The sequence below is a fragment of the Myodes glareolus genome, chromosome 5 (genome assembly GCF_982192425.1).
Source record: "Myodes glareolus chromosome 5, mMyoGla1.1, whole genome shotgun sequence".
Taxonomy (NCBI): Eukaryota; Metazoa; Chordata; class Mammalia; order Rodentia; family Cricetidae; genus Myodes; species Myodes glareolus.
In genome coordinates, this window is record NC_142030.1 from 19,331,060 (window position 1) to 19,353,423 (window position 22,364).

A 22,364-nucleotide genomic window follows, 5' to 3' on the forward strand; every position below is an offset into this window, starting at 1 on the left:
GTTCAGTGACATTAAAAAGAACCTAGAATATGTATTTCTTTCCTCATTTATGTTTTCTTTCTATCAACTTATTTGACATCTTGGCTGTTGTAAATAATGTGAATTTTTTAAAATAATCTTCCTTAACAAGTGACTCTTCTGGATTATTATTGTACTAGATAGAGTACATACCCAGTAGTCAGCTGAGGAAGGTTGAGGACCTTCTACAAGTGAGTGCATCACTCCAGCCCATGGCTGCACATGCAGCCACACCTCACCTTCATCTGAAAGTTCTTGTCTTCCTCTGCATATTGTCTTCTGACTCCACAGAGTCCACCTCAAGTTCTCCACTAAGTTAATCTGAAACTCAATCTTGATCTAACTAGGTGCCTGGATGTTTGTTAAACCAGCATTAAGATCTTGATTTGACCAGGTCTGTTCATATATTCACGGCTGCTGTTTCTGGAGCATATCAACCACCACACAGGAGTTGAGTTTTTATCAGAATAAAGGGGGAATACTTTAGATCTGTGCTTAGATCTATCTATCTATCATCAATCAACCAATCCATGTCTTTCTTTCTTTCTTTCTTTCTTTCTTTCTTTCTTTCTTTCTTTCTTTCTTTCTTTTTCTTCCCCTCTCTCTCCCTCATCTATCTATCATCTTATTTTGTGACTTTTTAAACTACATGTTTAGAGGTTATAACACAGGTTTAAAGATAAAGCGAAATTTAAAAAGTGAAAATGCTTAATATGTGACCTGGTTCACTTGTTTTTCTTATCTTAAAGAACTTCCTTTTGTAAATTGTAAGGTGGTTTTATGGGGTGTGTTTTAGTTACCTTTCTGTTGCTATGATAAAAAACTGTGTGTTGATAGAGGTTTCTGTCCCGTCTGCTCCTGCAGCTGTTCAGTCCCAAAGAAACACACAGAGATCTATATTAATCATAAGCTGGTTGACCTATTAACTCATTCTTGTCTGTGTCAGCCCTGTGGCTTGGTACCTTTTATCAGTGAGACATTCTCATCTTGCTTCCTCTATGTCTGGCTTCCTCTGTGACAAGTACAGACTGATTCTTTCCTCTTCATAGACTTCTCCTGTTCTAGTTGCCCTGCCTCTCTCTACTTCCTGCCTGGCTACTGGCCAATCAACATTTTATTTAAACAATACAATTTAAGTCACAAGGTACAAGACCATTGTCCCACAACACTTCCCCTGCACACACTTTTTTTTTTTTTCAAAAACGAGAACTCTGAATCTAATCTTTGTTTAGCTTTTGTCCTGACCATTATTCATAACAACTTGTAACCAACAAACATCCATAATTCATTTTGGGGGAGAATGTGGGTGTACTTTTCTGGGCTACTTCCTACTGATTGGGGACAGTGATAATCTAATGGGGATCTAAGCAAAATTTTAGAATTATGGTCGTCCTGACTGGAGTATTCTGTGAGGTTTGAAACTCAGCCAGCAGTCTTGAAACTGTTCTGGATGTAGAACTCAGACAACTGAGCCATCTGCTCCTATCGGAGATTTCTCAGGGGGTTTTCCTTAATCAAATCTGATTTTTCTTAACCCAGAATGAAAATACAGTCTCTCATTTTCTGTGGAAACAAAAGTAAAATTCTTCTTCAAAGTAACATAACTTTTGACTTAGATTTTGAAGTAAAAGCATTTTCAATATATATATAGATATGTATATTGGGTTAATCTAGCAGCATTTATAAGCAAATATCTTTTAGCAGCTGTTGCTCCTTCCTCAGCATTCAAACAATTCAAAGACAACACAATAACATACAGTATCCAGATTCTTTGTGTATTTTCCATCTTTACATGGCTTTATTTTAAAATCCATTTTTTTCTTTTTCTTTTTAATTTTTGTTTTTTTTTTGAGACTAGGTTTCTCTGTGTATCTTTAGCTGTCCTGGCATCACTCTATAGATGAGGTTGTCCTTGAACTCACAGAGATCTGCCTACCTCTGCCTCCAAAGTATTGGGATTAAAGGTGTGTGCCACCACACCCAACTACTCTCTTTCTTTTTTATTTTAAGGACTGTATCCTTTCTCTTTTCTCTCTCAAGCCTACACATATTTTTAAACACACTTTAAAACATTTAAAGGTTTTCTTCATTTGAATCTATTTTTACTGTATATCTCTCTTTTTCTGATCACGAGTCTTTAATTTGCTAAACAATCTGGCTAGGATTAAAGTGTGGCTTTGATGGCTGGATCCACACCATTTCTTAGCTTTCAGAGTCTAGCCTCATGGCAGAGGTACAAGCCAGAGCCATGTTGATTGCCAGAACTCTATGTCATTTCAAGGTCTGTGCTGCCACCAAGAAGCATGTTGTCAGCTATTCATAAATATTTAGGTGTTTGCTGGCAGGTCCTCTTAAAACAGCTGCAAGATTTTTGCAGCTAAAACTGAATCAGAAAGCCTCTCTTGAATGAAACATGTTTGCCTCTAGCAAACAGAGCCCACCTGAGAAAATGCTACTACTAAGAAGCTGCGCTTGACTTTGTTTCTTTGTGTCTAGAATTCTTTCCCAAGCTCTCTCAGGTTTTATATGGATATAGTTGCCCATGTTGGCACCATTTGTTGACAGAGGTTTCTGTTCCATCTGGTCCCGCATCTGTTCAGTCCCAAAGAAACACATAGAGGTCTACACTAATCATAAACTGACTGGCATATTAACTCAGGCTTTTTATTAACACTTACATCCTACATTTACCCATAATTCTTCTATCAGCCACATGGCTTGGTCCATTTTATCCGTGAGGCATTCTCATCTTGTTTCCTCTGTGTCTGGCTTCCTCTGTGATAACGACAGACTGACGCTTTCCTCTTCATAGACATCTCCTGTTCTTATAGCCCCACCACCACTTCCTGCCTGGTTTCCCTGCCTCTCTCTACTTCCTGCTTGGCTACTGGCCAATCAATATTTTATTAAAACAATACAATATAGGTGACAGGGTACAAGACCATTGTCTCACAGCAACCATGACCCAAAACAACTTAAGTAAGAAAGAGTTTATTTTGGCTTATGGTTTCTGCAGGCTAGAATCCATAATGGCAGGGTGGAGGTAGGGCATGGCAGCACATTTCAGCCTCACACAGGAAGCAGACAGAACAGGAAGTGGAGCAAGGCTGTAAACCCCCAAAGAATGTCCCCAGTAACTACTTCCTCTAGTAAAGCTCTACCTCTTAAAGGCTCCATTAGCCTTCCTGAAAATACCACCAAGGGGGAACCAAGAGTTCAAATACAGGAACCTAAGGAGAATAGTTTTCATTCAAGCCACCATAAGGTGCATTGCTTATTTAGATTTTGGGACAAGAAAGAATGCTAATACACTTAAACTTAAGTCCATAAGACTTGAGTCCCTACATAAGCACAGCCTGTTTGTAACATCCTTATTTGAGTTGCCTTTAGGAAAACAGTTCTTTCCAGATGCAGAAAACTTGAATCTAATCAGTTGTTATGGGTTTTTTCTTTTCTTTCTTTTTCTTTCTTTTTTCTTTCCTTTCTTTCTTTCTTTCTTTTTCTTTTTCTTTTTTTTTGCTATTTTGTTTTTGAGACATGGTCTCACTGTGTAGTCCTAACTTCGCTGGAATTCACTATGTAGATCAGACTGACCTTAAAACTCACAGAGATTTCCCTGCCTCTGCCTCCCGAGTGCTGGGATTTAAAGCATGTGCTACCATGTTAAAGTTTTTCACTCCCAGCTAGATTCTAGATTGAGATGTTTGTCTTCCCATGTCCCCTTCATTTTTTAGTCTTGCTATCTGTCATGTTTCAGCACTAGGAGCATGTGGAGGAAACCATTGTTTTAATTAATGGTTAAAGATTAGCTTTTCATGTTTAAGAAAAAAAGCATAACAGATTCATGCTGAATGTAGCCTTTCCTCCCCAATGCTTCTGTGACCTGTGCTCTTGAAAGTGAGTTATTCATGTTCACACAAACATTGATATATTATTTGCTTCTGTTAGAGCAAATTCTCCCACTGTATAGATTGCTTGATCATTCTTTTGGTGATAAAGACTTGGCCCCAATCTTGAATCACCATAAATGAAATTATTGTGAAAACCCATTCTTCCTTTATTTTCTTAATGTGTGCTGTGGTATTAGCATGCAATCTATTAATATACTACTATATATTAATATGTGATATATTAACATTATCTTACTTTAAGTTAGTTTATATATTTGTTCCTGTTCTTTTATATTGAATAATTTAGTGTCATTGTCTAAAGTATGTTCATTCCTTTCAAATTCAGCCTCTGACAAATTCTCAGAGCAGGAGCAGGAGCCAGCTAGAGCCATTGCTGAGGTATCACAGGAGTGGCCTCTCACCCAGTAACTAGTACTGTTACTCCCTGGAAGCCCTTGAGCTGGGCCTCTGTGTTGGTGACTCATCTGTGACTGGGATAAAATATCGTGATCAAGGTAACATGCAGAAGAGTTTATTTGGGCTTATGGCTCCTGAAGGATGAGAGTCCATCATGGTGAGAATGCATAGCATGTAGAAGGCAAGGTAACTGCGGGTGGCGGAGTGGGGGGGGAGCCAAAAGATCATATGTCTAACCAGAAGCTGAAACAGAGAGCAACCAGGAAGTGAGAGAGTCTCTATACGCTCAAAGACAGACCCAGGGACAACTTCCTCCCACAAGTCTCTACACCCAAGAGGGTCTACAACCTCCTTAAATGGCACCAAAACCTGGGGATCTTTGTTCAAATATCTGAGCCGATGGGGGAAATTCTTTTGTGTGTGTGTGTTTCAGATATTTTAATTTTTGTATACATACAATTAGACATTTTAGGGATAGAAACCAAGTCAAAATTCATTCATATTTCAGACAAATTTTATACAAATAAGACTGAAGGTAGCTTTACAATTTAGTGTGTGTATTTTATGACTGACCAGTCATGTAAGATCAGATGTAGAAGTTTTTATTTGAGAAACATTGAATCTATTCAAATGAAATGTTCTGTTGATCTTAAATTTATAACCTTAGTAGCACTGAGGCTGAAGACATGGGTTAATCACTGCCTCCAAGACTGACGACCTGATTTCCATTCCTAAAGCTCTTGTGGTAGAAGGGTAATACAACTCCTGCAAGGTGCTCTCACCTCCACAATGCAACATGGTACACACTAATTAATGTACATAATAGCACATATACGCATCCCTCTCCACATACTTAGTAAATGTCAAAAGAAAAAAATTACTAGTGTTTATCAGAAATAACATCCTAATAGTTAAAAATTAAAACACAGCAGGCATAGTAAAGACTCAGTTTTTAGAAATCTTCAGTCTTTAAAATCAGAGAACTTAATCTTTGACTTGTTTTCTAAATTTTCCACAACATCTTTTAGATAGTCTTCATCTTTAAAAAAATATACATATAATTCTCTTTCTACTTCCAAACAACCACAGACATATTTCTTTAAACACTTTATATCTGGGGTTTGTTTTCTTTATGCATCCTGAAAACCAGTTTGAATATACAGTCTATTAAGAGTTATATAATTCTTGGTATATTTAGGTTTACATCTGAAATGTCCCTGTTATAACTGAGAAAGGGGTGGTAGGATTGCAGAAAGAAGCTAACCTGAGGTCACTCTTCGTAAGTGCTTTATTCGACTATGGGGCCCTTAGTGGGGAGAATGGGTCTTTAGGTTGGAAGAGGAGTTTCATTAATTCATTAGGAGAGAAAACTTCCTTGCATGGTATGGTGGGAGGGGCTACAGTGAAGCATGCCAGCAGGGGACCAGAGGAAAGAGATTTCAAATACCCAGAACAAAGAGGGCATTTGATAAGTTCCAGCAGGAGGCAGGCAAGCTTCATACCATGTGGTCTAGCCTGGATTACTTGCCAAGAGGCACAGAGTCAGACATTTGATAGGATTATATACTCATAGCTTAAAGGAGGAGGGACTGGGCTTCTCTCTGGACCCACATTCCAGTCTGAGTGTTCTGGCTGTTCTTGGTCCTAAAGGATAGGTTGCTGGTGTGTGGCCTGATTTCAGGGTAGGGGTGTGGGGAGACCCAGCTAAAATAGTCTGAGATCTGGCAGCCAGTGTGCTTTTTCTATTTATCCAATCCTTTTATGTTTATTTTCATCTCTTAGTTTTTAGAGCAAGTGATTGCTATCATTCTCAGTTTCCTCTTGGGCATGTCCATGGTCATGTGTTGTTGCTGTTTCTTCTAGTAGTTTCCACAGAGATTATCCTTACACTACTGCCATGCCAGAGTTGAAATGATTATTGATAATCTTACCTTCTTTCAGGAAATTTAAGAGCCTTAAAAATTATGATCCCTCTACCTTTCTATTTTTAATGTGTGTGTGTGTGTGACATATTTGAGTTTATTACATATGTCTGCATTTCCTATGAATGCCAGTAAAGGGTGTCAGATGCCACGGGAACTGGAGTGATAGGTGACCCCACATGTGTCCTGGGAACCAAATGTGGGTCCTCTGCAAGAGCAGTATGTGCTCTTAACCACGAAGCTACCTCTCTAGCCCCAGACCCTTACTCTATGACCTGTTTTCATCACTGCAGCTGCTGCTTCACCCCGTTGGCATCCCGTGTGTTAGTGATGTGTTTTCCGCTGTGGTACTCTTCGCCTTCCTCCTTCTCCGAGGGCCCATCGATCTTCCTCTGCTTAAAGCATCCTCTTCAGTATTCTCTTTAGCTTGTGTCTATTCCCGCTGATTCTCTCAATTTTTGTTTGTCAGAACCTTATTTGACATTTGGCTGTCCTTTCTGAAGGATAATATTTTCTCGTGATTGGTAATACTAGGTTGGCATTTGTTTTATGTCGGGAGCCTTTTGTTTCCAGCCTTCCCTTCTTTGGCTCTCTGCAGACACTAGCTGATATCCGTCTACCTGTATACTGTACAAGGATGCCATGTCCTTCAGTCTTACTTGATTGTGTCTATAATTTGTTTAGCTTTTTTTTCTATGAAGTATATAAGATTGCATTGCTTTCCACTAATATTTATCTCTCAAAACACTAACAATTTCCTGAATTCTGGGGTCGTTACATGTGATAATAGGGACATAATAATGAAATAGCAGCACTGGTTGGCTTGGGAAAAGGAAGCTGACACATTCCCTTCAGAAAGATGCAGTTTAGTAGGGGAAAGGGCCTTGAAGCCATCACTAGGCCTTCATTTGGGAGTTAGATGTATGGAGATACGAACATGATGGAGCCCTAAAGGGAAGTAGAGGCTTCCTTTCATTGCTTGGAGAGGAATCTCATTAAGGGTGAAAAGGGGTTTTTACTAGCTTTCTTTTTAATTAAACTACTCTATTTACTTATTAAGTATATTTTGTTCATATTTTTGTCATTGTTGCTTTATCCCCCACTCCACAATTCTCTACAGAGTGAGAACTCGGAATTTAAAAAGGACTATTTTTTTTCCCGTTATTTGCTTTAACCAAGTGGTGGAGTGATGCTTTGGGAAAAGTAGACTAACAGTTGTTACCATGACAACACTTTTATTACTCAGGGCTCAACATCATTGCCTGAAGAAGTTCAGGTTAGATAATTCTCAGGTTTCACTTCTGATACTTTTTCCATGCTTTATGTTTAAAATCAGATTCATTATCACTCATATTTTGATGCTTTCATATTCTTTTAAACATGTACCTCCACTGACTAACATTCTGTTAGCTGCTAAGTGAGACAGACATTGTGAAGAGCAGATTTTATCTGCCTGTTTTCAAAACGTCTCATTCTTTATGTTGGGTAAAATGTTATGCTACAAGCTGAGCATGCCCAGAGGCGTTTGGCCACTATTTTAATTTAATCCTTCAAACATGTGGCTCCATGACCTTGAGCTAAAAATTGTTTGTTATTTTTCCTTGGATTTTTTTAACCTTAAAATAAGCATGTTCAGGAATGTAATGTTTTTTACAGTTTGCCCAGGGATGGGACAACCCTAGTAAATATGTATAGGCCACCTAAATAACATATCCATGATCCTTTAGTTTGATGAAGTCCTTGCTTCCCCTTGCCTGATCCCACCCTAAATCTTTCCCACTCCTTTATGTGTTGGCTGTAGTTGTTTTGGTTTCATTATCACCAAGAGGAGAGCCCATGGCACTTCGTCTGTTGACAGAAGACACAGTCCTCACCTCAAAGGAAAAGAAGAGTTTATTCCAGAGTCAAATATAAGTGACCATGGCTGAGGAACACAATCAGGCTTCTTCAAATACCATGTTCCAACAAGGCAGCAATTTCATGAACTTTTATAGCAACAGAGCAAAGAAAGTCATAAACTTAACCTGCTTTTCAAATATATTGGTAAGTATACGTGCTGAGTGAAAATGGCTCTCATAGGCTCATATATTTCCATGCTTAGCCCTAGCTGGTGAAATTTTCGGAAGGATTAGGAGGTGTGGGCTCAGAGTAGATGTGTCCTTTTTGGAGGAGGTAAGTCAACAGGAGTGGGCTTTTAGGTTTCAAAAGCCCATACCAGGCCTAGTGTCTCTTGGCTTGCTGCCTGCTGATCAGGATGCAAAGCTCTCAGCTATGGTTCCACTGCCATGCCTGCCTGTTTCCTGCCATGATGACAATAGACAGCCTCTGCATCTGCAGACTCGACCTCAGTGAAATGCCTCGGTCATGGTTTCTCTTCACAGCAATAGAACAGTAATTAAGGCAGCACATCAGGAAGGCAGGTCACAGTTTTTAGGCCTTGGGTGCTATCTGACAGCATCTTTAGCCTTTTGATTGGCAGAAACTAGGGCCTCTTTGACACATTCCAAAGGATTTACCCAATGGTTACAATAGACGTTGAGTCATGCATAGAGGGGGCAATAGATGTCTACTGAGGGAACTAGAGATGTCCTCAAGATAATTTGACTCTGGTCTTAACTCTTCAGCCCCTCCACGCCACTGACATTCTCATTAACCAATCAGCTTTTGTAGTCACAGCTTCATTCCGGGAATTCTCAGGTGACATTCCCTCAATGAAGCAGACAGTCAAAGGCTGGGTAGGGATATTTTTCTTTTTGAATAATAATTTTCCTGAAAGATCTGAAGGCTGAAGCAGAGCAACCTTAAATTCAAGACCTCCTAGCTCAGCCTAGTGAGACCTTATCTCCAAACAGCCCTTGATGTAGCTGACTCACCTAGCTCGTCAGGCCCCTAGGTGCAACTTCAAATAAAAAAAGAAACAACGATAATGATCCTCTTTGTATAGACACAGCAGGACACACATGTAATTTTCCTCTTACTGCACACATTCTAATTCTGGTTATGGAATGGGGCGAACAACAAGCCGAGGTGAAAACTAAGCACCACTAAGCATTTGGGGGCTACTCATGCTACCAATGTCATTTGTGTCCTTGTGCCATCTTGTTGACAATGACAGGAAATATTGCCCATTCATTAGGTGTTTTTCCATGTGTAAAAAGAAGTTGTCAAACTGGCTGCAAGCTGTTGCTTGCTTGTTGTCAGGGCTAAGGTCAGTGGAACCCCTTGAGTACATCCATTACCGGGATGACCTGAAGTAGAGGGATGTGTAACCATCTTGTGGTGTCTCATCTGGAAGTACAGAGGGAAGATGTTGTCCAGACTTCATGGCCTCCTGTACAACAGCCAGTTCCAAGGCTCCTCTTCACTTGGGCATGGTTGGAAAGAAGGACGAAGCCAGATTTATTTGTGGAACTAAATTTCTTTTCAGGCTTTTCCTCCGTGACTGCGGAATAAATGGCACATTCATTAGTACAAAGAGCATGATAGACAAGCTTCCCAACTTTTCCCATTAAAGCGTTTCTATTCTCTTAGCTAAGCAGTGAAGTGGTTTCCATAGTCCTGTGCATCTCTGGGCAGAAGAGTGTTGATGAAAGGCGAGACCCTTAAAGGGTTCTGGATACAGCACAATTGATAAAATCCCAGAGACAGATATTGGGGTTCAACCTGAAGACGAGACAAGCAAAACTGCCAGCCACTGGCTCTTACTTCGACCTCAGTCTGAAAATGGTGATCCTGCCTCCAGGAAACCTCAGAATGAGACCGAACCTGAAACCTGTCTTCTCCCAGCTTATATTTCTCCCTAGTGCTTTGGGCGCCATCTGGAAGAGCTTTGGAGCTGCCTAATGGGATACTTCTCCATTCTAGAATTCATGTCCACTACCTGGAAAGGGTTGACAGGAGAATCTACCACAAGTGTGAGTCCAGTCCAGAACAAAACAAGTTCCAGGCCAGCCAACGCTACATGACAAGACCCCCAAAGCACTCCTTGGGACAGTGACATGGCTCAGCTGCTGACAGCACTTTCTGTATAGACCTGATAACTTGAGTTCTAGCCCTGACCTCACTGTACAAGGTGGGGAAATGACTCCTGAAAGCTGTCCTTGGACCTCCACACATATGCCATGACATGGCTGTGCATACATGCAAAAATAAAAAATTAAAACCCAAAGATAGATACATATAGACAGACATTTTGTCAGCAACATTCAATTGCTATATAAGAGACACTAGATGAACACCATATGTTTCTGAGCTATTTCTGAGATTTGGTTATAAAATTTTGTAACATGAAAAAGGAAGAGGAGACATATAAGGTAAAGAAAAAAAAACAAAACTATAAGGTCCAGCCTGTCTTCAAGGGTCCTTTATGCCTGGGCATCAGCAGGTTGTGTCTCTACTCCTCTTTCCCTGAGACAAGGTAGGGGGCTCAGGTCCCTTCATGACCTGCACACTCCCGCACAGCAGGTGTCCCCATGCTTCAGGTGTCCTCTCTACCAACTTCTATACTTCCTAAGCCCACTACTCAGCACACTCTCCCCACTTCTCAGTGTCAGTCTTGTAGCACAAATAATAAAATCCCAAAGACAGATATTGGGAGTTGAGCTGAAAGATCAGAGAAGCAAAGCAGTCAACTACTAGCAAGCTCTTACCTCTACGAAAGCATCAGACTGAAAAGAGAGCCAGTTCCTGTCGCACCCTGTCTGATATTCCTCTCTAGTGCTGGTATTCTAGGCATGCACCAGCACCACCCAGCCTCTAAGGCTAACCAGTGTGGTTGCTGGGATTAAAGGCATGTGCCACCACTGCCTGGCCTGTATGGCTGACTAGAGCGGCTAGCTTTGCACTCCGATCTTAAGGCAGGTTTTATTTATTAAAACACAAATCAATGTCACTATACAGTCTGAAAGAATGATTCTGACTAAATGTGTGCCCTTAGAATTTGAAATCCAGTTTAATAAACACAGTGAAGAGAAATGAGTTATTAAAGGACAATTAGATGCCATAGTAGAAAGGGGGAAATTACTGTATGACAAGTCGTCAGAGGGTGATAATGGCAGAGAGAAAAGCAACACTGAGTGAGGAGGCTGTCATCGTTTGTGTGTTCTCAGCGGTTCTTCCCACCAGGAGATCCCAGAAGCTCATGTACTTCTAAATTATACTGTCTTATAGTTAAACATATAGGCTCTGAAACCAAGCTTCTGGGTTGAAATCCCAGGTCTGAAGTCACCAGGTTCTTTGGAACTCTTTGATACTTGTTTATGCTCCGTGCTTCAGCTTTTGTATCTGCAAGATGGGAGTGTTAATTTTTAATGCATTGTTGCAAACACACAGCCTCAGACTTGGCACATTAATTGGAAGGTAAAATTAGCCATAATTGTCAATTATATCATCAAATTTAAATTTTGTGTGTGCACGCACACAAGCATCTGGTATCTTCCTCAATAACTCTCCATCTTATTTCTCTTACTGAACTTGGGGCTCGGCAACTTAGCTCCACTGGCTGGTCCTTTATCCCAGCAGTCTCATGTTTCATATGTCCAGTGCTAAGATTACATCACACACCATTGCAGACAGGCTATAACGTGGGTGCTGGTGTGTTCAGGCCCACAGGTTGCATTTGGTTTTCCTCTCACTTCCTACCCAACAAGCACATGACTTTAATCTTCAGTGAACGGAACACATCCACATCTGGAATCTCCACGAAAATAAGCACTGAAAGACTTTAGACTCAGGATGTTTTGGGGGACAGAGAAGCAATTAAATAGAAAATCTGTATGTGTGTGGGGTGCATGTGGAATTAGAGTGCTCTGTGGGGTGCACGTAACTTACTTTATCATGCTGAACATGCGCGCTCTTCTTCTTCCCGTGGACACCCTCTATCGAGTCTCTTTGTGCTTCAGAGCCAATGAGTGGAAGGTATCTTAGACTCGTGGGGCTCGGCACCTGTAAACCATGGCCTGAGTTAAGAACATCTAGGGTGTTTTCTTTCACAATGTAAACCTGAGGTAGGGGTGCCACACGAGAGGTTCATCTCCTTCAAGCACATGCCCCCTTTCAGACACCCATTGTTCTTTCTCCTGCTGTTAGTTTGGTTCTTTTCATTTTTTTTAAATAAAAAATGCTTGCTTGTGTTTGGGTGTTCTGCCTGCAGGTACATCTGTGTACCACGCATGTTCTTGGTGTCTTCAGTGGATGAGAGAGGGTGTTGGATCCCCTGGAACTGGGGTTATCGGAAGTCGTGAGCTGCCACGAGGATGCTTGGAATTGAACCCAGGTCTCTGAGCAGCAAATATTCTTAACCACTGAGCCATTTTTTCAGTCCCTTACTTTTGAATTTTTGAGGCAGATTTATGTATTTCAGGCTGACCTTGAACTCTACACCCTTCTGCCTCTGCCATTCTGGTTCTGGGAATATAGGTGTGTGTTACCCCGTTGTTATTTCAGTGTGTGTGCCATGCACACACTCATGCCTATGGAGGCCAACTCTTCTTTATTGACTGATGCAGGGTTATTGGAGCATGCCAGCTTATCTCGCAGAACCCCCCCTCTACTCCAACTCCTAAGCACTGGGAATGCAGGTGAACTGCCTCGACTTCTCGACTTTTCTGTGAGTTCTGAGGATCTGAACTCTGGTCCTCGTGCTTGAATGACAAGTGTTTTGTTTACAGAGAGCTCTCCCCAGCTCCCCACCTTATGTTTTGAGGACCAGTCTCTTACTGAAGCTCGAGCTTACCAATTACACTGGAACAGGTGGTCAAGAACCCCAGGGATTCTTCTGTTTCTGCCTCCCCAGCACAGGCATTACAGATGCACCCTACTGTGTTCAGTTTTGTGGGGGCGGGGTGCTGGGGATCCAAACCCAAGTCCTTATACTTGTGTGTCAAGCCTTTTAATGACTGAACTATCTCTCCAGTTAATTGTTGACCACCGTTGGCATCACGGTTTTTTTTGTTGTTGTTGTTTCCTACTCCAGTGAGCATGTCGTTTGAAAGATAAGTAATGCTTAAGATCTATGTTGACATTATGTTGACACAATTGGTATTTGGTTTGTTATTTCTTGGTTTCATTCACTAGTTACTTAACACTGGTTGTCTGGGGGTGGAGACTTGGACAAGAGGTTTGGTGACTGTTGAGCAGATAATAGCACAGGCACAGTGACGGAGTACCCAGTGGCACCCAAGTGTTGCTGGACTATAGGAACAGTATCGGGAGAAGGTGGAGGAAGCAGGGCTCAAAAGTCTAGATCATAGAAGGTTTGCATGCTACTCTAAGGCATTTGGATTTTATCTTGATGGTATGAACCACTGGGTCAAAGCTCAAAGTCACTCTTATGTGCAATGGCAGAGGTGAGCAATTCAAGCTACTGACAGACGTAATCCAACACTTGCCTAGGACGGGGCCCGGTGTGTTTATGAAAACATCTGCGGGCTGATTGTGTCAGCAATGAGAAATCAGATTTTTTGTATTGCCCTGTTACCACCCTAGTTATAGAAACTTCTGACTTACCCTGTATATAGGCAGAGAACCAAAAACAATCCCTGCCTCTCTGTTTTCTGTCATGAAACCTTCCAAAGCATATCGGCGAATCTACAAAAGAACACAATGATTTACTGGGAAGGGCATGTTCTATCCACTAAAAACCTGACTCATTAATACAAGATCTTAGGCAAGTTCTCTGTTGATGATAAGTTTAGGGAAAGGGGCTACTCCAATGGAAACTGGCCTATCATGATATCATTGGTACTGTTAACCACATATCAAAAGGAAATGATCAGAAAGCTGTCTAGTATCAGAGATTCCAAGTGAATCACATCTCAACTCAACTGGTGTTGAAGCCTTTCATTCACTGGACAAGTGAGGTGGGAAGATAGGGAGGCACGGGAAGAAATTTGCCATATTTGAGTGTTTCAAGGACTCTGAAAAGCATTTCTAAGGATTTTAACCAATTTATTTGATATTTCAGTTATCATCTTACCTTTGGTGTGCTTCCTATGTGTGTGTGTTGATTTTTAAGACTAGTCTCTCTTTGTAGCCTATAGACCAACATAGAACTCACTATATAGACCAAGTTAGCCTTCTATCCCAGCATTTTTACACCCACCCTTTGAGTTAAAATGTATGTAAGAGGGCTATTTTCAACCATGCCTGATAATGCCACATTGATTTTCAGTGACTTTCTACCAGTTCATATGACAGCCACCAGATTAGTGCTTCTGGTGTCCTCAGATTCTTTATTTAAACCCTGGGAGGGATAAAGTGGAATCCCACAGTGCTATTGATGTGCATTTACTGTGTACTAAAGAGGTTAGGTGTCTCATTGGTATGCACTTTTTCTTCAGTGAAATAGCCAAGCTTTGAAAGCAGTTTTTAGATTCTATTTTTCTCCTTTATTTTTCAGAAGTTTTTTCCTCCTCCCATAGTCCAGATACCCACCATTGTTCATTTATGAGTTTTCTGAAGACGGGGGGTTCGGACAGATGAAGAAATGTTCTGGCTGTGTCAAGGGCAGCCCAGATGAAGTGCATTTCAAGGACAGGAGCTCAGGAAGATGGTAAATGGTAAAATGCAGTAGTGGACTAGAGATCAATTCGGACAGGTGTGCTTGCTTAATTTGTGGGTGAGCCAGAGGGAATACATTTTTAACTAATTACTGATCAATTCCAGACCTTTAGCCTCACACTAATCCATTCTCTAGCATGGTTAAATAATAGCAGCTCCCTTTTCTCAGACTGTAAACAAAACATGCCCATGAACACAAAATGAGCTCCAGTGATGATGTCTACCCCCTACTTTCTACCCTCAACCTGGGAGTACTATATACTGACTTTCCTCTTGAGGGGAGAGGTTCTCCCGACTTACCTGGGTGCCTCCAGGTAATCACTTGATTCTTCCAAGTACAGAACCTTTCCCACTGAGTGAGACCCCCTACTCCCACCACATACTCAGAGAGAACCTGCCTTTCTGACTTTGATGATGATGGGAGGGTACACAAACTAAGGAATATGGGTTTCCCCACCCTCCTCAATCCCTTAAAACAATCACAGCTCTGGCTACACTTCACTTTCAAACCCATGAGACTCATTTTAAGATTAAACACACACACACACACACACACACACACACACAAATTCTTATCTAGGCAGATAGGCCTTGAGCTCACAGGTGTCTGAGGACGGCCTTGAACTCTTGACCCTCCTTTCTCTACTTCTGAAGTGCTGCTGGAATTGTAGGCAAGCAGCACTGCACCCTGCTCTCATTTTAGGTTTTTTTTATCTTGACCTATAAATCTGTAAGATAATTACTGCGCATTGTTTATGCAAAAAAAGATCAAAAAATAAAAACAAAAAACTTGTGGCAGTTTGCAAGAGTAACAGCAGAAAGCTAACAGGCTATAATAAGGGGAATATTTGAATTCAAAAATTCAAAAAAAATTCAAAAACAAAGGTAAGTTTTGTCATTTTAGCTACCTTCGGAGAAGAAAGAGACTTGAAAAATTTAAAATCGTGTTGCACTTCAAAGGGCTTGGGTGGTGCGCGTTTGAAAAGCAAAGACAGTGAGCTCATTTTTTTCCATCTGTATACAAAAATACAAAAACAGAGTCAGGCACATAGCTGCAACTTGCATCCCCTGCCAAGTGAGCAAATATCCATCGTGGGATTGCATCCTTCCCCTTGGCTCCCCACATTGCTGACTTTCATGACACCGGTCCCAATAACACTGACACTCTACCTAATTCTTATTCCACTTTGCTTCCTAGATCTCCCTCTAGGGAAACTACTGCAATTTCTGCTCTGCCGGAATTGTCCATGTAATTGAAATCATCAGTTGTCATTTTTCAGGGAGTCCTTATAGTAGGGATGGGATAAAGGCTTCTAAATTCCAGGCTTGACTTTTGAGTAACCTTGGGAAGCTTCCTCTACAGTTAAAACTTATTTACATATGTATTTAGAAAGTCAGAGCTAAGCATTAAAAACACTTTTTAAAAAAGCAGTCACTAATATATCTTGAGATGGGATCATTCTAGGCAGAGGGATGAGTCCGTGGGTGAAGACACCAAGTCCGATGATCTGAGTTTGATTCCCAGGATGCACAGGGTGGAAGGAGAGACCGGCTTTTGCCTGTTGCCCTCAGCCCTTCACAGACGTGCTGTGCCATGCACTTTTTGTTACTCCTCAAACAAATAAACAAATATAATGTAACTGAATCATTCTGTAGAGCAAGGCTTAATTTGCTATACAGAACAAATTTATTTCTTAATAAGACAGTGTCATATGTTTAAATTATCCAAGTCATGATGACCCTTTAATGCTTCAGTGTCTATTACTTACGTCTGTGCCCTTTGCTTGTAATAGCCACTATTAGTTCTTCAGAACTATTTTTTGAGTGTCCTTTGGGGGCTGCCACTGAGCTAAGAACAGGGGTTACAAAGATGCGTAAACAAGACCGTGGTCCTTAAACTGTGAGTAAAGAAGCCTCACATTCACAAAGAGGCTCAAGTTGCCATGGCTTCCATGCCAAGGCAGACTGTACCCTGGAAGCCTGAACCCAAACAAATGCTTCCTTAAGTTACCTTTGCCAGGTAAATACATGGATATTCAAGTCTGGAAAGTTATCCAAAAGATACGGCTAATCATCTCTCATTGTTGAATCTGGCTATGTCCTGATGGGCTTGGTTCTACAAGTCTATTTCTTACACGTTAACCAGGCTCCTTCCCATTGCTCCTTACTGACCAACCAAGGGAAGCCTCGAACCTTCAGGTGGTGCTTTTAGGTCACTTGGAGACCTTGATTCTTGCCAACTTGGTTGTATTTTTTTGAGTGCTGTAGTTTTTGTTCTTAGCTTCAATTCTTACTTCCAGCACTTTTGACATTCCGTGCGTTAAACAATGGCATCTAGTCTTCCCAGTTTTGTCTCACTTAGGGTTCTCTAAAAAGACCTTCTTTCTGACGACCCCTCAGAGGCTTCCTGCTTGGGAATCATCCTTGTTGGCTCTCCAATTTCTGATTTACAGGATTATCACTAGCCCTAGGCAGGTCTGTTTCTGCTATTGTTAGGATTTGTTTTGGTTTTCTTTTTAAACTGGACATTTAGACATCTATCATATAAGCTTGGCTCAGATGTGCAGCAGCCTCTTCTGCTATGACAAAGCCAGTCAAAAAGCAAGAGGTGACATTTGTGAACCGCTTTCTTCCTCACATTCCATTCTCCACCGCAGAACCATTTCCCCTCCTCCCTACCTTTAAGCATCCCCATCTTCCACACAAAAACAAACCCATGCAACAGACTCTCCTGCAATGCTTACAATTATTTACTTTATTTGAAAAGTCATCTATGTTAATTGTTTGTTTGATGACTGTCACCAAGCCTCCTTTTCCTGCTTCCTCAGCTTCTAATAAGCTCTATTACATATCTTTTAATTTTTGTAGTTCTTCTGAAATAGGGTCTCATTATGTATCTCTGATTGGCCTGAAACTTTGTACAAAGCCCAAGCTGGCCTTCAACTTTGACTGAACCTCTCTGACTCTGACTCTGCTGGGAACACAGACACAAGCTACTAAGCCCAGTCTCTACTGTGTAGTCAGGTTGATTGTTTTTCCTAAATCATCTGCAATAACCTCAAAGGTTCCAAGCCTAAACTAATGTTAACCAAAATGAAAACAATTAGTATCATTTTAAATACATATTATATGTGTGGCACAAATACATGTGCCAAAATATTGTATTGTAACATATAAAAAGTATAATTGTTGAATATAAAAGGAAAGGTAACTTTCCCTGGAGCGTTCTTAACTTTTGTCTTGTGGTCTTTCTCCCATCACTCCAGTGAAATTTTCCTTCCAGAGTCATCAAGGACCTTGTCGTGTCAAGCCCAATGCTTCCTTCTCTGTTGAGTGGCTTTGTTCCCATATACTATAAGAGATCCACCATGTTCTTGTACACACCCTCTCCCTTGATTTCCCTTTCATTACTTGCTTGTGGTTTTTTCTTTTTATACGTTAGCTATTCTCATTCAAGATTTTCCAAATGAATCTCTTCCTTGGCCTTCTCTTTGTTTATTTCTTAGTTTTCTATTTTTCTGACTTAAGACGTGGTACCCGAATGCCTTATCCACAGTGAAAATATTATCCTGATAACTGACTTCAGAACCTTGTCTACAGCTGTGGACTGTTCAGCATGTCTGGACCGACTAACCTAAGTGCTTCTGAGATGCTCTACCTGGATGCACCTCAAGCACTGTAGACTGAACCCCTGTCCCCAACCAAACCCATCAGGCTTTCTTTTGTGCCATGTTTCCTACTGGGACTCCTGCTCCAGTGAGTTTGAATTTCTCAGTTTGGCTCAGAGACTTGGCAATGTGACCTCTGTAGATTTCTTTTTCTTTTTAGAACAGATTTTAGTTTTATATTTATGTTCGTATCTGTGTGAGTATGTGCACTTGTGTGCTGGTGTCTTTGGAGGCGAGGAGAGGCAGCTGAGTCCCCTGGAGCTGGAGTTACATACCGTTATAAAGCCGACTGACTGGGTGCTGGGAACTGCACTATGGTCCTCTGCAAGGACAGGCAGTGCTCTTAGCCACAGAGCCACTTCTTCAGCCCATTTATTGTTGTGTTTTTATCTTGTTTGCTTTAGACCCAGAGTTTTGCTAGGTAGCCCACGATAGCCTCGGCAGTCCTGACATTGCAGGTCTGAGCAGACGGGATCTGGTTTCATTAGGCTTTTGTGGTTTTGTCTTCTGTGTCTTCCTCACATCCCCTCTGCCCCTGGGCTCCACGGTTAGGACTATATCATATCACGGTCTCAAGTTATTTGGTGCCTCTTCTGACACAAATGCCTTTTTGTTCTTTGGTCTCGCCCATTGGTTACTAAGAATTAGTGTTCTCGGGACTAGTGCACTGAATTACAGTTCCCTTATTACTTATTACTCTCTTCCATGGGCCGTCAAAATTATTGAAGAGTGGTGACTTTGAATTCCCTATTCTACTGAGATGTTACCACGTAGTTATAATTTAACTCTCGTCTGTTCATTTAAAGAAAAAAAAATGTTCCCACCTCTCACGGTCAAATATCAGAGGATATTCATATTTCTGCTGCTTCTCTGTGAACTTGCTTTCTTCTTTTATCTCTACGGGATATTCATTAACATCACAAGGCAAAATGAAATCACTGCTTTGGGTTAGATCAAACATTCTCCGTTGTCCGAAATAGCCACAGTAATGACCGCTGGTGGAATGCCAGAGCCTGAAGGAGAGTCAAGGAGGGAGGTCAGAGGAAGTGAGTTAGAGCACAGGTCATAGGTCACGTGGACTGCATTGGTCTACCAAGGATTTTAAAGCTCATTCAGGACACTTCCCCCTCAATGCTGTGGAGCTAATCATTACACAAACCTTTATTTTTGAGCTCAATACTTCGAGCACACCAGATAAGCATTCTGTCACTGGACTACACCCCTAGCCCTTAATGTAAACATTTTTATCAGCCAGAACTCTAACCTGTAACTTTTTAGCATTAGCCAATTTGAACTTGTGCCAGCACTCTTCGCTGATAGATGCTAAAAAAACAAGGAAGACATTTCTCTCCGAACAACCCCACCAACACAAGCTGATCAGAACCCACCCTGAGAACCTATGAGCTAAAGTAGGTCTTACAGTGGGTTATGTTTCATCTGTCTACTTAGGAATCATCACCAACACGGAACTTGTGTGAAGAGAGAGCTGGGGATGCTTCTGGTAATACTGACTTCTTCCTACGTTCCAGCTACTATTCCCACTCTCCAATGTTCCCAGCTGAGTAATGAGGAAGAATGATAAAGGAAGTCCTTCGTTACCCATTTGTGTAAGTTCCTTATCCTAAGAAGCCACTCCAATTTGCCCAGTGGACTTAAACTAATATAGAATACTATTAGCAGGAACATGTGCTCTGTATCATACAGAGAGCTGTTTTGTGTCTATTTATTTTAGTTTAGGTTTTCTTTCTTTTCCTTTCTTTTTTTTGGGGGGGAGGACAGTTCTCATCGGGTAGCCTAGTTTAGCCATCCAGAGATTTATAAGAAGGTCCTGGATAGCCAAGTTAAACAGGGCTATTTAATAAGGTAATGCTCTTCTTGTGTTAGCCTCTTGGGTCCTGGGATTACAGACATCTCTTTATGTCTTGGTTTCAACTCTAACCATGGGTTTGTGGCAATGACTGAGAAGGAACAGTAAATTCTACACAATTCAGAGAGTAGGCTTACTCAAAATAGCCAGTGAGCGAAGGCAGAAGCAGAGGTAGCCGGCAGTGACGCCTCACACTTGTTACTGTATGAGGATTTAGCATGAGCATCTTACATACCTCCTATTTTTTAATTGAGAGCATTACTGGCCTTCCCAGAACTATTACCAATAAGGAAATAGAGTCATTAAGAGCATTTATAACAAGCTGTTTAAACAGAAAGCAAGAATGCTAGGAGGCTAAATGAATTCTGCTCCAGGACCATACTAAAGCAACCTGACTTCCTGCTTCACAGTGTTTCCTGTTCCTCATGGCTCTTTGCAAGTGAATAACCCCACTTGACATCCTGGGCCTTAGACACAGACCTGAGTCATCAGGAGGCTTCCAATTTCCTGCCCTATGCCCCAGATTACATCTCAGTCATGTTCTTTCTCCATTGAAAAGTCATAATCTTTTCATAAACAAGATTTAGGATGTGAGAGTACCTGCCTCTTGAGAATGTGGCAGCATATATTAGCCAAAGGATGTGGCTTAGTTACAAAGGCAGCAGTGCTTTGAGACAGCTATTAATAGAGACGCGCTCTATGAATTGAGTGTCTGGGGAGTGTTCCACTTAAAGGAATCATAAAAATAATTTCTCCAGGCCAAGGACGACTGACTTGAACAGTGCATTATTCTAAACGTCCGTGTCCCCACAAAGTCATGTTGAACCCTAATTCCTAACAGGATGGCATGAGATGGAGCCTTTGGGGAGTGCTTAGGTCATGAGGAGTCCACCTCCATAAATAGAATTAGTGCCTGCCTTATTCCACTTTTCCTTTCTATAGCTGACTGCATGATGTATTGAGACTGAGAAGTTCAAAACTGTTGGTCACGTAGGGTGATGCCCTCCATGCTAGAAGGGGCCCCCTACAGAGTTCCAAAGCTCTCCAGAGCATCACAGGACAAGACACATTAGCCTCACTCATGCCTTTGATCCTTCACATTTTTTATATTTACTGACTTATTGTATGTGTATACAGGGGCTTGTGTGGAGGTTAGAGAACAGGTTGTGGGAGTTGGTTTCCTCTCTAATATGTAGGCTTCCAAGTTCATCAAACTTAGCAGCAAATGCCTTTCCCCTCTGATCCATTTTCCAGCCCTCTTTTTTTATTTTTATTTTTTTTTAAATGAGGTATAGTCTCATAGCATCAGCGCCCTGCCATCAGCCTCATATAACCTTGGTTATGTTTTAGAAATCTTAACCTCTAAATATCAGTCAAATTAAGTTTCTACCCTCTTAATGCCTCACATCAGTGATTCAATTTTAACAGGGGTTTTAGAGGGAACAGTTAAATGAGAGCAGTGTCCCTAGCGAAAGATGGCTGATGGAGCTGTTGTAACCCTTTTCACTAAGTCATGGTTTAGATGCAGAATGTCTCCAAGGGCTAATGTGCTGGATGCTTGGTCTTCAGCTGGTGGCACTGGAGAGTTAACTGCTATCATGTAAGTGCTGACCTCATCAGTGGGGTTTAGTTGGACTGGTCACTACGACATTACATTGAAAGTCATCTCATAGCCCTTCCTGTGTGTGCTTCCCAGCTTCTATGAAGCGAGCAGCTTTCCTCCACCAGGCCCCTGTATCAGGAGGCTCTGTCTCATTGCAGGCTGAAAAGCTATGCCTCTCAGGACTGAAGTCTCTGATGCTCTGAGTCCACATCACACATCCCCTGGGGGCCCCTGATGTGAGTCAGAGGGAAAAGGCACTTGTCGCTCAAGTCTGCTGACATGACTCTGATCTTCTGAACCCACAGAAAAGTGGAAGGAGAGACTGATTTCATGAAGTTGTCGTCTGTCCTCCCCACATGTGCACCATAGCACATGTGTGCACCCCATCCCTCACACACATGCATGCACACATGCACACAT

At 41.4% G+C, this 22,364-nt stretch overlaps 1 protein-coding gene and 1 long non-coding RNA gene across 4 annotated transcripts in view; one reads left to right on the plus strand and one right to left on the minus strand.

Moving 5' to 3' along the window:
* Positions 1-22,364, plus strand: part of LOC146894834 (uncharacterized) — an 85,527-nt gene that overhangs the window by 56,705 nt on the left and 6,458 nt on the right. Inside the window, exons 1-2 of one of the 2 annotated variants that reach the window (XR_015737848.1) lie at positions 8,053-8,290; positions 19,924-20,081. This is a non-coding gene — a long non-coding RNA (uncharacterized LOC146894834). Of the gene's footprint in view, positions 1-8,052; positions 8,291-19,923; positions 20,082-22,364 lie in introns of those variants that run through there. The other variant, XR_015737849.1, reaches the window with a different exon arrangement.
* Wdr64 (WD repeat domain 64) overlaps positions 8,123-22,364 on the minus strand; it is a 113,125-nt gene continuing 98,883 nt past the window's right edge. Inside the window, exons 24-28 of one of the 2 annotated variants that reach the window (XM_048436415.3) lie at positions 19,299-19,487; positions 15,715-15,820; positions 13,754-13,834; positions 12,077-12,190; positions 8,123-9,689 (exon numbers count right to left, since the gene is read on the minus strand). In XM_048436415.3, coding sequence (XP_048292372.3) covers positions 9,609-9,689; positions 12,077-12,190; positions 13,754-13,834; positions 15,715-15,820; positions 19,299-19,487 — 571 coding nt within the window. In that variant the 3' untranslated portion in view covers positions 8,123-9,608. Of the gene's footprint in view, positions 9,690-12,076; positions 12,191-13,753; positions 13,835-15,714; positions 15,821-19,298; positions 19,488-22,364 lie in introns of those variants that run through there. The other variant, XR_007232495.3, reaches the window with a different exon arrangement.